This window comes from Cherax quadricarinatus, chromosome 62 (genome assembly GCF_038502225.1).
Source record: "Cherax quadricarinatus isolate ZL_2023a chromosome 62, ASM3850222v1, whole genome shotgun sequence".
Lineage (NCBI taxonomy): Eukaryota > Metazoa > Arthropoda > Malacostraca > Decapoda > Parastacidae > Cherax > Cherax quadricarinatus.
In genome coordinates, this window is record NC_091353.1 from 6,005,155 (window position 1) to 6,019,549 (window position 14,395).

At 39.5% G+C, this 14,395-nt stretch overlaps 1 protein-coding gene across 7 annotated transcripts in view; it reads left to right on the plus strand.

Moving 5' to 3' along the window:
* The window catches only part of Rbcn-3B (WD repeat-containing protein Rbcn-3B), a 210,905-nt gene that overhangs the window by 179,985 nt on the left and 16,525 nt on the right, over positions 1 to 14,395 (plus strand). For all 7 annotated transcript variants that reach the window (XR_011393733.1, XM_070098348.1, XM_070098351.1 and 4 more), the window contains 5 exons: positions 1,706 to 1,839; positions 5,842 to 5,894; positions 7,234 to 7,504; positions 8,999 to 9,181; positions 11,224 to 11,328. Coding sequence is in view for 6 of the 7 variants with exons in the window: in XM_070098348.1 (XP_069954449.1) it covers positions 1,706 to 1,839; positions 5,842 to 5,894; positions 7,234 to 7,504; positions 8,999 to 9,181; positions 11,224 to 11,328 (746 nt within the window). In the remaining variant the exon portion in view is untranslated. The remainder of the gene's footprint in view (positions 1 to 1,705; positions 1,840 to 5,841; positions 5,895 to 7,233; positions 7,505 to 8,998; positions 9,182 to 11,223; positions 11,329 to 14,395) is intronic.

A 14,395-nucleotide genomic window follows, 5' to 3' on the forward strand; every position in this document is an offset into this window, starting at 1 on the left:
TAGTCTCCCTCTCTTCTACACACCCTAACCTGAGCCTCACTATCCTCATAAAAGCTCTTAACAGCATTTAGTAACTTACCACCTATTCCATATACTTGCAACATCTGCCACATTGCTCCTCTATCCACTCTATCATATGCCTTTTCTAAAGCCATAAATGCAATAAAAACTTCCCTACCTTTATCTAAATACTGTTCACATATATGCTTAAATGTAAACTCTTGATCTACACATCCCCTACCCACTCTGAAGCCTCCCTGCTCATCCACAATCCTACATTCTGTCTTACCTATAATTCTTTCAGTTATAACCCTACCGTATACTTTTCCTGGTATACTCGGTAAACTTATTCCTCTATAATTTTTACAATCTCTTTTGTCCCCTTTCCCTTTATATAAAGGGACTATACATGCTCTCCGCATGTGCTTCCAGATTTTTTAAGAGTGTGCACACTGAGTGCACAGACCCATTCTTTCATGTCTATGCGACTGAAGCCTGTAGTGCCAAATTTGAAGGAATGAAAAATAAAACGTTGATCTACGTTTGGAGTGCTACACATGCAAACGTAGATCTATGTTTGGACAGTTTAAGGGTTAAACAACCATGGTGACATTACACATCCCAGTCTAAGACCTACTTTTACCGGGAAGTAGTCTCCCTCTCTTCTACACACCCTAACCTGAGCTTCACTATCCTCATAACAACTCTTTACAGCATTTAGTAACTTACCACCTATTCCATATGCTTGCAAGATGTGACACATTGCTCCCCTATCCACTTTATCATATGCTTTTTCTAAATTCATAAATGCAATAAAAACTTCCCTACCTTTATCTAAACACTGTTCACATATATGCTTCAATGTAAACACTTGATCTACACATCTCCTACCCACTCTAATGCCTCCATGCTCATCCGAAATCCTAGGATCCTCTCATCATCTGCAGACATATTCACGGGTTTTTGTTCCATCTAGCAAATCATGTATGGTATATAATTTAGAGTTTTCAATTTGTTTTTCTTTCTGTCAAGCCATGATTGTAGCATGTGTTAATTGATGCAGCATCTGGCTTGTGACATTTCCCGGCAGTGACATTTTCCTCATCATCATTTGCATTTTCCTTTCAAACAACTTTTAAATACAATACATACCTTGTAATTTTGTTAGGTTATTCATTTCCATTACCACTGTGGGCCAAAGAGCTAAAGTCAAAATAACGACATACTGGGATATTGGTGACAAAGGTTCCAGAATGCATCCCTCCTTTTTCTTATGTAATTTTCAGCTGGAGTGCCTTGATGCTCTTGAAGGGTTTTGATTCAAAGAATTGTAGCTATGCTTTCCATCTTGGGTCAGATCTGATTACATTTCATTTTCCAAGCGCCATATTACCACTATGGGTTTAGGACTTCTCTTTGAATATGAAATAAGAGTCTTAGGTAAATAGAAGCATGGTATGCAAATTTAATTATCCATGAACTGCTTGCAGAATGTAACCCTCACTGGTACTGCGGATTACAGCTTGCTTCTCATACTGTGTAGCGTGACATCTAAACTGTCGTGTATGCTTGCCTCTGGCAAGACAGTGATAGTATGAATGATGGTGAAAGTGTTTGATTTTTGGGTCCCCTTCCTCGTGTCAATTTAAAAAACCTCATAAAAGACTCCTTCAGCAGTAATTACATGTTTGTGTTTTATTTGCAGGTAAAGCTCTTGCATATCTAGTATTAGCTCCACCGGCGCCCAAGTTGCCAGCACACACACCTTTACGACGAGCAGCAATTGATTTAATAGGCCGAGGATTCCCCGTTTGGGAACCCTACCTAGACGTGGCTAAGGTGGGTTGTTTGCACATTTAAGAACAATGATTTGATTCATAACTGTTTAATATCTGTGCGTTGCATACAGTGCAGGTGTGTTGATGTATGGTCTAGATTTTTTATGTATGGTGTAGCCTGCAGGTGTAAGTTTATTGGGAATGTTCGTGTGTATGATTCGTGTTGCTTTGCAATTTGATTCTGTGTTAGTTTGTATATAGGTGTGAAGTATGGGTTGTAAATGCTTCATCAAGGAGGCTAGAGGCAGTGAACATGTCGTGTCTAAGGGCAACATGTGGTGTAAATATTATGCAGAGAATTCGTAGTGTGGAAATTAGGAGGAGGTGTGGAGCTACTAAAAGTATTACTCAGAGGGTTGAAGAGGGGTTATTGAGGTGGTTTGGTCATTTAGAGAGGCTGGAGCAAAGTAGGATGACTTGAAAGGTTTATATATCTGTAGTGGAGGGTAGGAGGGATAGGGGTCGTCCTTGGAAAGGAAGGAGGGAAGGGGTAAAAGAGATTTTGTGCAGGGGGGGAATGACCTTGGATATGCAGCAGGCATGTGTAGTTTGTTGGATTATGTATTGGTAGATAAAAGACTGTTGAGTAGACTTCAGGATGTACATGTTTATAGAGGGGCCACAGATATATCAGATCACTTTCTAGTTGTAGCTACACTGAGAGTAAAAGGTAGATGGGATACAAGGAGAATAGAAGCATCAGGGAAGAGAGAGGTGAAGGTTTATAAACTAAAAGAGGAGGCAGTTAGGGTAAGATATAAACAGCTATTGGAGGATAGATGGGCTAATGAGAGCATAGGCAATGGGGTCGAAGAGGTATGGGGTAGGTTTAAAAATGTAGTGTTAGAGTGTTCAGCAGAAGTTTGTGGTTACAGGAAAGTGGGTGCAGGAGGGAAGAGGAGCGATTGGTGGAATGATGATGTAAAGAGAGTAGTAAGGGAGAAAAAGTTAGCATATGAGAAGTTTTTACAAAGTAGAAGTGATGCAAGGAGGGAAGAGTATATGGAGAAAAAGAGAAAGGTTAAGAGAGTGGTGAAGCAATGTAAAAAGAGAGCAAATGAGAGAGTGGGTGAGATGTTATCAACAAATTTTGTTGAAAATAAGAAAAAGTTTTGGAGTGAGATTAACAAGTTAAGAAAGCCTAGAGAACAAATGGATTTGTCAGTTAAAAATAGGAGAGGAGAGTTATTAAATGGAGAGTTAGAGGTATTGGGAAGATGGAGGGAATATTTTGAGGAATTGTTAAATGTTGATGAAGATAGGGAAGCTGTGATTTCGTGTATAGGGCAAGGAGGAATAACATCTTGTAGGAGTGAGGAAGAGCCAGTTGTGAGTGTGGGGGAAGTTCGTGAGGCAGTAGGTAAAATGAAAGGGGGTAAGGCAGCCGGGATTGATGGGATAAAGATAGAAATGTTAAAAGCAGGTGGGGATATAGTTTTGGAGTGGTTGGTGCAATTATTTAATAAATGTATGGAAGAGGGTAAGGTACCTAGGGATTGGCAGAGAGCATGCATAGTTCCTTTGTATAAAGGCAAAGGGGATAAAAGAGAGTGCAAAAATTATAGGGGGATAAGTCTGTTGAGTGTACCTGGTAAAGTGTATGGTAGATTTATAATTGAAAGAATTAAGAGTAAGACGGAGAATAGGATAGCAGATGAACAAGGAGGCTTTAGGAAAGGTAGGGGGTGTGTGGACCAGGTGTTTACAGTGAAACATATAAGTGAACAGTATTTAGATAAGGCTAAAGAGGTCTTTGTGGCATTTATGGATTTGGAAAAGGCGTATGACAGGGTGGATAGGGGGGCAATGTGGCAGATGTTGCAAGTGTATGGTGTAGGAGGTAGGTTACTGAAAGCAGTGAAGAGTTTTTACGAGGATAGTGAGGCTCAAGTTAGAGTATGTAGGAAAGAGGGAAATTTTTTCCCAGTAAAAGTAGGCCTTAGACAAGGATGTGTGATGTCACCGTGGTTGTTTAATATATTTATAGATGGGGTTGTAAGAGAAGTAAATGCGAGGGTCTTGGCAAGAGGCGTGGAGTTAAAAGATAAAGAATCACACACAAAGTGGGAGTTGTCACAGCTGCTCTTTGCTGATGACACTGTGCTTTTGGGAGATTCTGAAGAGAAGCTGCAGAGATTGGTGGATGAATTTGGTAGGGTGTGCAAAAGAAGAAAATTAAAGGTGAATACAGGAAAGAGTAAGGTTATGAGGATAACAAAAAGATTAGGTGATGAAAGATTGAATATCAGATTGGAGGGAGAGAGTATGGAGGAGGTGAACGTATTCAGATATTTGGGAGTGGACGTGTCAGCGGATGGGTCTATGAAAGATGAGGTGAATCATAGAATTGATGAGGGAAAAAGAGTGAGTGGTGCACTTAGGAGTCTGTGGAGACAAAGAACTTTGTCCTTAGAGGCAAAGAGGGGAATGTATGAGAGTATAGTTTTACCAACGCTCTTATATGGGTGTGAAGCGTGGGTGATGAATGTTGCAGCGAGGAGAAGGCTGGAGGCAGTGGAGATGTCATGTCTGAGGGCAATGTGTGGTGTGAATATAATGCAGAGAATTCGTAGTTTGGAAGTTAGGAGGAGGTGCGGGATTACCAAAACTGTTGTCCAGAGGGCTGAGGAAGGGTTGTTGAGGTGGTTCGGACATGTAGAGAGAATGGAGCGAAACAGAATGACTTCAAGAGTGTATCAGTCTGTAGTGGAAGGAAGGCGGGGTAGGGGTCGGCCTAGGAAGGGTTGGAGGGAGGGGGTAAAGGAGGTTTTGTGTGCGAGGGGCTTGGACTTCCAGCAGGCATGCGTGAGCGTGTTTGATAGGAGTGAATGGAGACAAATGGTTTTTAATACTTGACGTGCTGTTGGAGTGTGAGCAAAGTAACATTTATGAAGGGATTCAGGGAAACCGGCAGGCCGGACTTGAGTCCTGGAGATGGGAAGTACAGTGCCTGCACTCTGAAGGAGGGGTGTTAATGTTGCAGTTTAAAAACTGTAGTGTAAAGCACCCTTCTGGCAAGACAGTGATGGAGTGAATGATGGTGAAAGTTTTTCTTTTTCGGGCCACCCTGCCTTGGTGGGAATCGGCCAGTGTGATAATAAAAATAAAAATAATGTGTAATCATGTTAGATAAGAGTGAAAAGAGATGAATGGTTTTTCTTACTAATGAGCTGTTGGAATGTGAGCAGGGTAATATTTTGTGAAGGGATTCAGGGAAACTGGTTAGCCAGACTTGAGTCCTAGAGGTGGGAAGTACAGTGCCAGTACTTTAAAGGAGGAGTTTGGGATATTGGCTGTTTGTAGTGACCTCTAAACTGTCGTATGTGGGCACCTCTGTAAAGACAGTGATTATGTGTAAATGATGGTGAAAGTGTTTCTTTTTTGAGTCACCCTGACTCGTTGGGAGATGGTCGATATGTTAAAAAAAAAAAAAGACAAGGATTTCTTAACAATAGAGAATTGTTTGTTGTAGTATATTACTCTTGTTACCAAAACACCTTTCAAGTACACCCATGTAAATATTGCTTGTTGTAAGGTCATTATAGTTTATGTAATTCATTCTTCTAGAAGTGATGGAGGGGAAGACTGATACTGAGGCTCATATGAGTTAATATTAGCCAGGTAGAAATTTTTTTTCTTTTGTACTTTAATGGATCGCCCTGCCTTGATGGCAGGGCGATCCAGAGAAGAAAACGCATCTAATATCGTTCATTCAATTGCTGTCTTGCCAGGTAAACTTTTTTTAACACATGGCTATCTCCCACTGAGGCAGTGAGATCTGAATAATGAGAAATACTTTCAGAAAGTTTTTCTCTTTTTACATTTAGCAATTTATACAGGAGAAGGGGTTACTAGCCCTATGCTCCTGACATTTTGCTTGCCTCTTATGACACGCATGGCTTACGGAGGAAGGATTCTTCTCCACTTCCCCACGGAACCAGGTAGAAACGTAGCATCAAACTGTGTTCAGTAATGGCATTTACACAGCACTTTTTGGCTTCAGGTTCTGCTAGCGTTGCTGGACTTGTGTGCTGATACTGACCGCTTGGCACCCAGGTGCGTGATCTTGGTTTTGATTTATAGTTATGGCTGATAGTGAATGACAGACAAAAATTACAATTTCTGAAAAAAAATTGTGAGCTTATAAAGAAGAGAGAGACTCTTAATAGTGATTCCAGTAAGCATATCAACTGAACAGTGCCTGGATACAGTGTTATAAATGATCTTTTGACAGCATTTATTGAGTTGGAAATTGTCTAAAGTGCTTGATAGTATACTGTCTTGCACTTACCAAATGGAGGATTGAGCCTACACCACTCCGTGGGCTGAATGACCTACTTGCATTTAATACTTCACTTATAAATCTGTACAATATGTGGTATTAATAAAATCTTGTACATATGTATGTGAAGAACATGAGGGGGACAATATAGACAGTGTGAGCAGGGTAATGTCACTTAAATATATTAGTGTGTTGGTTAGGTAGGATTAGTTGAAGTTTTGCATAAACCCTGAGTTATATTGCTGTTCATTTTTATGAACAATTTTTTTAACTATAGTGTTGAAAGCTCTCTTTCAAGTAAATAAGTGGTCCAGTTGGATATTTCTTATTATCAAGCATTGTGTAAATTGTTTAGAATTTTTAGAAGAGTGTCAGTGTATCTTTTCTGGTCAAAAGAAAAATTTGCAGGAACTTACACACGAATAACCCGCACATTGGAGAGAGAGAAGCTTACAATGATGTTTCGATCCGACTTGTACCATTTACAAGTTGGACCAAAATGTTGTCTTAAGCTCCTCCTCTCTCCTTTCAAGTTAATTGTATTGTTCCAGCACAGTATTGTGCCCTTTTGTTCTTTGCAAGAACCTAGAATAGATTTATGTTTTGATGTACTACGTACATACATGTATACAAATAGTTTTGCCTTTTTCTCTCAGTCGGTGTGTGCTGGCTAGGGTAATTCTTGTTTCTTTCATAGGGTAAGCATGATCAATTGCTTCAAATATAAAATAACTGATAAATTAGACATAGGTGCAACACTTAGGCATCTTTATCTGGAAATGTTTCACCTCACAGTGGCAGTGACGGGGCTAATGAGCCCCGTCACTTTGAATATTCTGCATTCTTGTCAAGATTGATGGATTGAACACATTGATTCCAGGCTGAGGGACTGATTACCTCAAGCTCCTCCTCATCTTCCACCTTTCTCTGCACTGAACTGAAGAAGCCACTGGCTGGCAAAGCATTTCCAGAATAAAGCTACCCAGATGTTGCACAAGTTTCTCAAGACTAGGGAAATTCTCAAGAAAAAAACTTCAGATGACACAGCAGTGTGCATTAGCATATCTAAGTGGAATGTACATTATGAAAGTTTTTTCATGTTTTCCCACATAGCATGAAGTATGGGCTGCCACTCATACCGGAAGCTGACTCGTGCCGCACCGCTTCCAATGCACTGACACTGATTGCCGAAGCCAGACCACCAGCCTTCATCACAACCATGGCACGGGAAGTAGCCCGCTTTAATGCACTGCAGCAGAATGCGCAAAGCTTGCAGTTAAATATCCATAACACAGTCCTTCATCGTGCCAAAACGGAGATTCTCCGAGTAATGGAGTACCTCATTGTTCATAAAAGATGCCACATAATGGATCTTATGGTTGAGGTAAGCTTGATGCTTGGCTCTTTATTATCTTTATCTTTGACCTTACATTCACAGTTATGTTACATGTTTGTTTATATATATACATCCACTTTACTATTGTAAAAACATTTGTATACAAGCACTGTACTATGTAAAGAATTAAGCAAAAGGATTACTGGACAGTAGGAAAGATAAATGAAATGGCACAATTGTGGTTGAAAAGTGTGTTTTATAACATTGAGTAGATAGTGTGGTAGATGTTAAAATATAAATGTGTAGTGAAGGAAAGGTGGCTATAAAGATTATTGTATTTACCTTGCAAGAACTTATTTTTTCCCAGTTCTCACCAGTGAGTATCCCCTGCAACGAGAAGCATCTTGCTGCATTTGAAAATCTCTTGATCCCAGGAAATGGAGCTATCTTCCCCTTTCTTGGATCAAACCAGATTACATTCCATTACCCAGGCACATCCCCAGCATGATGCAACTTATTAATGGGACACTTTAGGGACACTTACATTTATTATGGAATCATTTTGCCAGCCAGTGGCTTCATCAGTCAAATACAGAAACTAATGGTGAAAGATGAGAAGGAGTTTGAGGTAATTGATCCCTCAGCCTGGAGATGTATTCAGTTCATTGGTCCTATCAACACTGATGGTCGGAACACACCATCTCCAGGCTGAGGGACTGATTACCTCAAACTCCTCATCTTTCACCATTATTCTCTGCATAGGACTGATGAAGCCACTGGCTGGCAAAATGTTTCCAGAGTAAAGATACCGAAGTGTCCCTCAAGTGTCTCGCTTGTCAACTTGTTGATTTTCTAAACCACTTACATAATGTTGACACAATTTACTGTAGTCAAGTGTTTGTATGTATCTTTGCCATTCAAAAATTGCATTTCTTTTCAAGTTAAAAAAACTGAAATGCTTACATTGTCCTTGTAGTGCGATGTATCCAGCATTTTCTTGTTACTTTAATATGCTTTTGATGAACTCAGAGTTTTTCTACTCTCAGAGCCCAGCCATGGGCCAGGTTTGTCTGGTGTTAGCTTAGTTAACTAGCCTGTTGCTGCTGGAGGTTTGATGACCCATGTATCCATCATAGCTTGGTTGATCTGGCACCTAAGAGTTTTGTATTGTGTGGTAGTGATGTTTCAAGGGTTTGATATTGTGTGTTAACTAAACTTGAAAATTAGATGCAAACAAGGTATAGACTGAGAGGCACAAAACTGTCTTTAAGATTATATAAAAGTAATGACATGATTGCAAACAAACCATACCATGAGCGGGGATAGAACCCATGATCAGAGAGTCATAAAACTCCAGACCGACTCGCTAGCCACTGGGCCAGCAGGCTATAACAAGATTCATCCAACTAGGTATATTTATACCTTGGTATATTTATACCTAGTTGGACATTTAGTAATTTATACAGGAGAAGGGGCTACTAGCCCCTCTCTCCCAACATTTTAGTCACCTCTGTTGTTGACATGAATGTGATTGTTTTACAGGTGATGGACATAGTGTTACACTGTGTTGATTCTGGTCATCTCAAGAGCCGGGGGCTTAATGAGGTGTTTCCCTCCATCTGTGGTTTCCCTCAAGTCTCCCACTGTCCTCACACCCGGCGCATTGCTACTGGGGCAAAAAATGGCAATATTGCTATATATGAACTAAGAGCATACAAGTGCCAGGTTAGTGACGGTTTCTACCATGTCTTAGTACAGTGGAGCTTCGGTGTTTCAACTTAATTGATTCCTTAGTGGTGGTCCAACTGTGAAAAGTTCAATGTGGGAAACAGTATTTCCCAGGCTTTAATTATCAGTCTCTCACACTGGAGGATGTTGAACTGGCTCTTCCAAAAGTCTCTGAGAGGTAGGTCAGTGTCAGAGGTCACTTCAAAGCACTTTTGAAATGGCTTTCACGTGAAGCTTTTTAAAATGGAATTTTAACCCTTTGACTGTTTCGGTCGTATATATATACGTCTTACGAGCCACCGTGTTTGACATATATACTCATAAATTCTAGCGGCTTCAAATCAAGCAAGAGAAAGCTGGTAGGCCCACATGTGAGAGAATGGGTCTGTGTGGTCAGTGTGCACCATATAAAAAAATCCTGCAGCACACAGTGCATAATGAGAAAAAAACTCTTTTTTTTTTTTTAATTAAAACATCGAATTTGTGGTCTATTTTTGTATAGTATTTATGGTTGTATTCTCATTTTCTTGGTCTCATTTGATAGAATGGCAAACATGTTATAGAAATAGAGGTGATTTTGATTGGTTCTATTATGAAAAGAACCTTGAAATGGAGCTCAAAGTAGGGGAAATGTTTGATTTTTGCCAATGTTCAAAAGTAAACAAATGATGTCATTTTCCAATAAATGTCCAACTAGCCATTCTGATATGCAGTCATGAATGGGTTGACATTATTTATATAATTATTACAATATTGCAGTAGTCTGCATAACAGTAAATCTTCTATTTTTTGTTTGAATAAAAATTCAAAATAGAAGCAAGAGTAATATCAGAGGGGCCTGGAGACGTGACTGATGAACAAAGAAAATGTTATTTTAGAGCCAGGAATGTCTGCAATGTTCATTCTGGACCCTGTTTTGAAATTGGCATATTTTTTAATTTGCGTGAAATTGGCCAAATTGCCAATTTCTGACCACTTTATTGGGTAGTTGAAATCGGTAAATGGCAGTTTCTTGTATTCAATCGATACTACAAATGGACTTCTAAAAAAACACTTATGAGTTTGGTTGACTGGAACAATGGAATTAGCCGAAAATAGGGCTCAAAGTGGGGGAAATCGCCGATTTGTTAATATCGCTGAGGTCACTAACTTTGCGAGAACGTAATTCTGTAAGTTTTCCATTAAATTTTGTACTTTTGGTGTCATTACCATCAGGAAAAGATTGTCTATCACTTCATAAGAAAAATAATTTTTTTTTTTTTTGCAACACCAGGAGACACCTCAGGATTTGGGGTTGCGACAGTCAAGGGGTTAAGCAAGTCATTGCGTTCAGACCCCAGAAAAACATTCACAGACCAGATCAATTTTTTCTGAACAAAATTGTTTGGGCTCCGGTTTGTTCTAGGTCTGGTATGTTCGAACACTGAGGTTCCACTGTAATCTTGAAGGATGATAATACTGCGATCATGGGCTCTTGCCAGAGAGGCCACCGTATTAACTCCAGCCACTGATACATTCATTTTTACCCTCTCTTCCTTCTCTCCTTTTCTGAGGAACTTCAAGAACACAAAAGAAGTATGGTCTAATGAACATTAACAACAGTCTTTTCTGTCAAGTTAGAGGACCCACATCATATGCTGGTCTATTTTTTTTTTTTTAATCTTTATAGTGCCATCTTGTTGAATCAGTCCTAACACACAAAACTTAAACATAAAATTAGCTTTAGCTTTGTTTGCTAATGAGTGTGAAGTGTTCCAATACACGTGTGACATGACTTGATCTGGTACACGTGTGACATGACTTGACCCGGTACACGTGTGGCATGACTTGACCCGGTACACATGAGACATGACTTGACCATGGCATCTCTTCTTATACTACCATGATCTACCAGCTTTCACTGCTTTCACACACCTCGCTTGGCAATGTTTCGTTTGGACAAAAATGTCGTTAAGTTTTTCTTTCCAGAATATGGGGGTTATGCTTTGTTGCAACCATGGTATTATCACTTTATTTTCCATTGACATTCTCTTTCATAGATGATTGCAGCTCACGGGTCATCAGTGACAGCCCTCTCCTTCTCTCCTGATGGCAAATACTTGGCGTCCTATTCTATTGGGGAAAATAAACTCTCGTTTTGGCAGGTAAGTTGTGATGAAATAGAAGTTGTAATACTATTTTGTCATTCCTCGAGTCAGTTAATGTTAATTTACCACTGAGCATAAGTTTATTTTCTCTCTTTCACTTGGTATTCAGTCATAGCAGTTTTTAGTGTTAGTATATAATAAGTGTGTTAGTCTCTGAATATTGGCACTCTTCTGACAAGACAGTGATGAAGTGAGAGAAAATGAAAGTTTTTCTTTCTTTTTGGGTCACCCTGCCTCGGTGGGTCACCCTGCCTCGGTGGGTCACCCTGCCTCGGTGGGTCACCCTGCCTCGGTGGGTCACCCTGCCTCGGTGGGAAACGGTCAACGTGATAATTTTTTTTTTTTTTTTTTTTAACAAGTCGGCAGTCTCCCACCGAGGCAGGGTGACCCAAAAATAAAGAAAATCCCCAAAAAGAAAATACTTTCATCATCATTCAACACTTTCACCTCACTCAAAAATATATAAAAATATAAAAGTATACCTACCATCTGACTTACGACCGAGTTTGGTTCCGAGAAACCGGTCGTAAGTCGAAATGGTCGTAAGTCAAACTTTACTACTGAATATCAGCAAAACATTTTTGTAATGACTTTATTTTATTGTTTTATTTTGGTATTTCATGTTTTACTTTACTTTTTATGTTGTTAGTACTGTATTTTATACTGTAAGGTTTAGGATAAACACTGTGTATAACACAAATAGTTGTCTATTTCCCAGAAATTTGGCATAAAAAACACGGTCGTAAGTCGAGTGGCCGTAAGTCGAGCAGGTCTTAAGTCGGATAGTAGATGTATATAAAAATATATAAATATATACATGTATATACATGTATATATAGGGTGGATAGGGGGGCAATGTGGCAGATGTTGCAGGTGTATGGTATAGGAGGTAGGTTACTGAAAGCAGTGAAGAGTTTTTACGAGGATAGTGAGGCTCAAGTAGAGTATGTAGGAAAGAGGGAGATTATTTCCCAGTAAAAGTAGGCCTTAGACAAGGATGTGTGATGTCACCGTGGTTGTTTAATATATTTATAGATGGGGTTGTAAGAGAAGTAAATGTGAGGGTCTTGGCAAGAGGCATGGACTTAAAAGATAAAGAATCACACATAAAGTGGGAGTTGTCACAGTTGCTCTTTGCTGATGACACTGTGCTCTTGGGAGATTCTGAAGAGAAGTTGCAGAGGTTGGTGGATGAATTTGTAGGTAGTAGGTTGGTAGACAGCATCCACCCAGGGAAGTACTACCGTCCTGCCAGATGACTGTGAAACAGAAACCTGTAACTATTTTACATGATGGTAGGATTGCTGGTGTCTTTTTCTGTCTTATAAACACGCTAGATAACAGGGATATCTTGCTACTCCTACTTACACTTTGGTCACATTTCACAGACACGCACATGCATATATATATACATACATCTAGGTTTTTCTCCTTTTTCTAAATAGCTCTTGTTCTTCTTTATTTCTTCTATTGTCCATGGGGAAGTGGAAAAGAATCTTTCCTCAGTAAGCCATGCGTGTTGTATGAGGCGACTAAAATGCCGGGAGCAATGGGCTAGTAACCTCTTCTCCTGTAGACAATTACTAAAAAAGAGAAGAAGAAAAACTTTATAAAACTGGGATGCTTGAATGTGCGTGGATGTAGTGCGGATGACAAGAAACAGATGATTGCTGATGTTATGAATGAAAAGAAGTTGGATGTATTGGCCCTAAGCGAAACAAAGCTGAAGACGGTAGGGGAGTTTCGGTGGGGGACAATAAATGGGATTAAATCTAGAGTATATGAGAGAGTTAGAGCTAAGGAAAGGGTAGCAATAATGTTGAAGAATCAGTTATGGAAGGAGAAAAGAGAATATGAATGTGTAAATTCAAGGATTATGTGGATTAAAGTAAAGGTTGGATGCGAAAAGTGGGTCATAATAAGTGTGTATGCACCTGGAGAAGAGAGGAATGTAGAGGAGAGAGAGAGATTTTGGGAGATGTTAAGTGAATGTATAGGAACCTTTGAACCAAGTGAGAGAGTAATTGTGGTAGGGGATCTGAATGCTAAAGTAGGAGAAACTTTTAGAGAGGGTGTGGTAGGTAAGCTTGGGATGCCAGGTGTAAATGATAATGGGAGCCCTTTGATTGAGCTTTGTACAGAAAGGGGTTTAGTTATAGGTAATACATATTTTAAGAAAAAGAGGATAAATAAGTATACAAGATATGATGTAGGGCAAAATGACAGTAGTTTGTTGGATTATGTATTGGTAGATAAAAGACTGTTGAGTAGACTTCAGGATGTACATGTTTATAGAGGGGCCACAGATATATCAGATCACTTTTTAGTTGTAGCTACACTGAGAGTAAAAGGTAGATGGGATACAAGGAGAATAGAAGCATCAAGGAAGAGAGAGGTGAAGGTTTATAAACTAAAAGAGGAGGCAGTTAGGGTAAGATATAAACAGCTATTGGAGGATAGATGGGCTAATGAGAGCATAGGCAATGGGGTCGAAGAGGTATGGGGTAGGTTTAAAAATGTAGTGTTTGTGTGTTCAGCAGAAGTTTGTGGTTACAGGAAAGTGGGTGCGGGAGGGAAGAGAAGTGATTGGTGGAATGATGATGTAAAGAGAGTAGTAAGGGAGAAAAAGTTAGCATATGAGAAGTTTTTACAAAGTAGAAGTGATGCAAGGAGGGAAGAGTATATGGAGAAAAAGAGAGAGGTTAAGAGAGTGGTGAAGCAATGTAAAAAGAGAGCAAATGAGAGAGTGGGTGAGATGTTATCAACAAATTTTGTTGAAAATAAGAAAAAGTTTTGGAGTGAGATTAACAAGTTAAGGAAGCCTAGAGAACAAATGGATTTGTCAGTTAAAAATAGGAGAGGAGAGTTATTAAATGGAGAGTTAGAGGTATTGGGAAGATGGAGGGAATATTTTGAGGAATTGTTAAATGTTGTTGAAGATAGGGAAGCTGTGATTTCATGTATAGGGCAAGGAGGAATAACATCTTGTAGGAGTGAGGAAGAGCCATTTGTGAGTGTGGGGGAAGTTCGTGAGGCAGTAGGTAAAATGAAAGGGGGTAAGGCA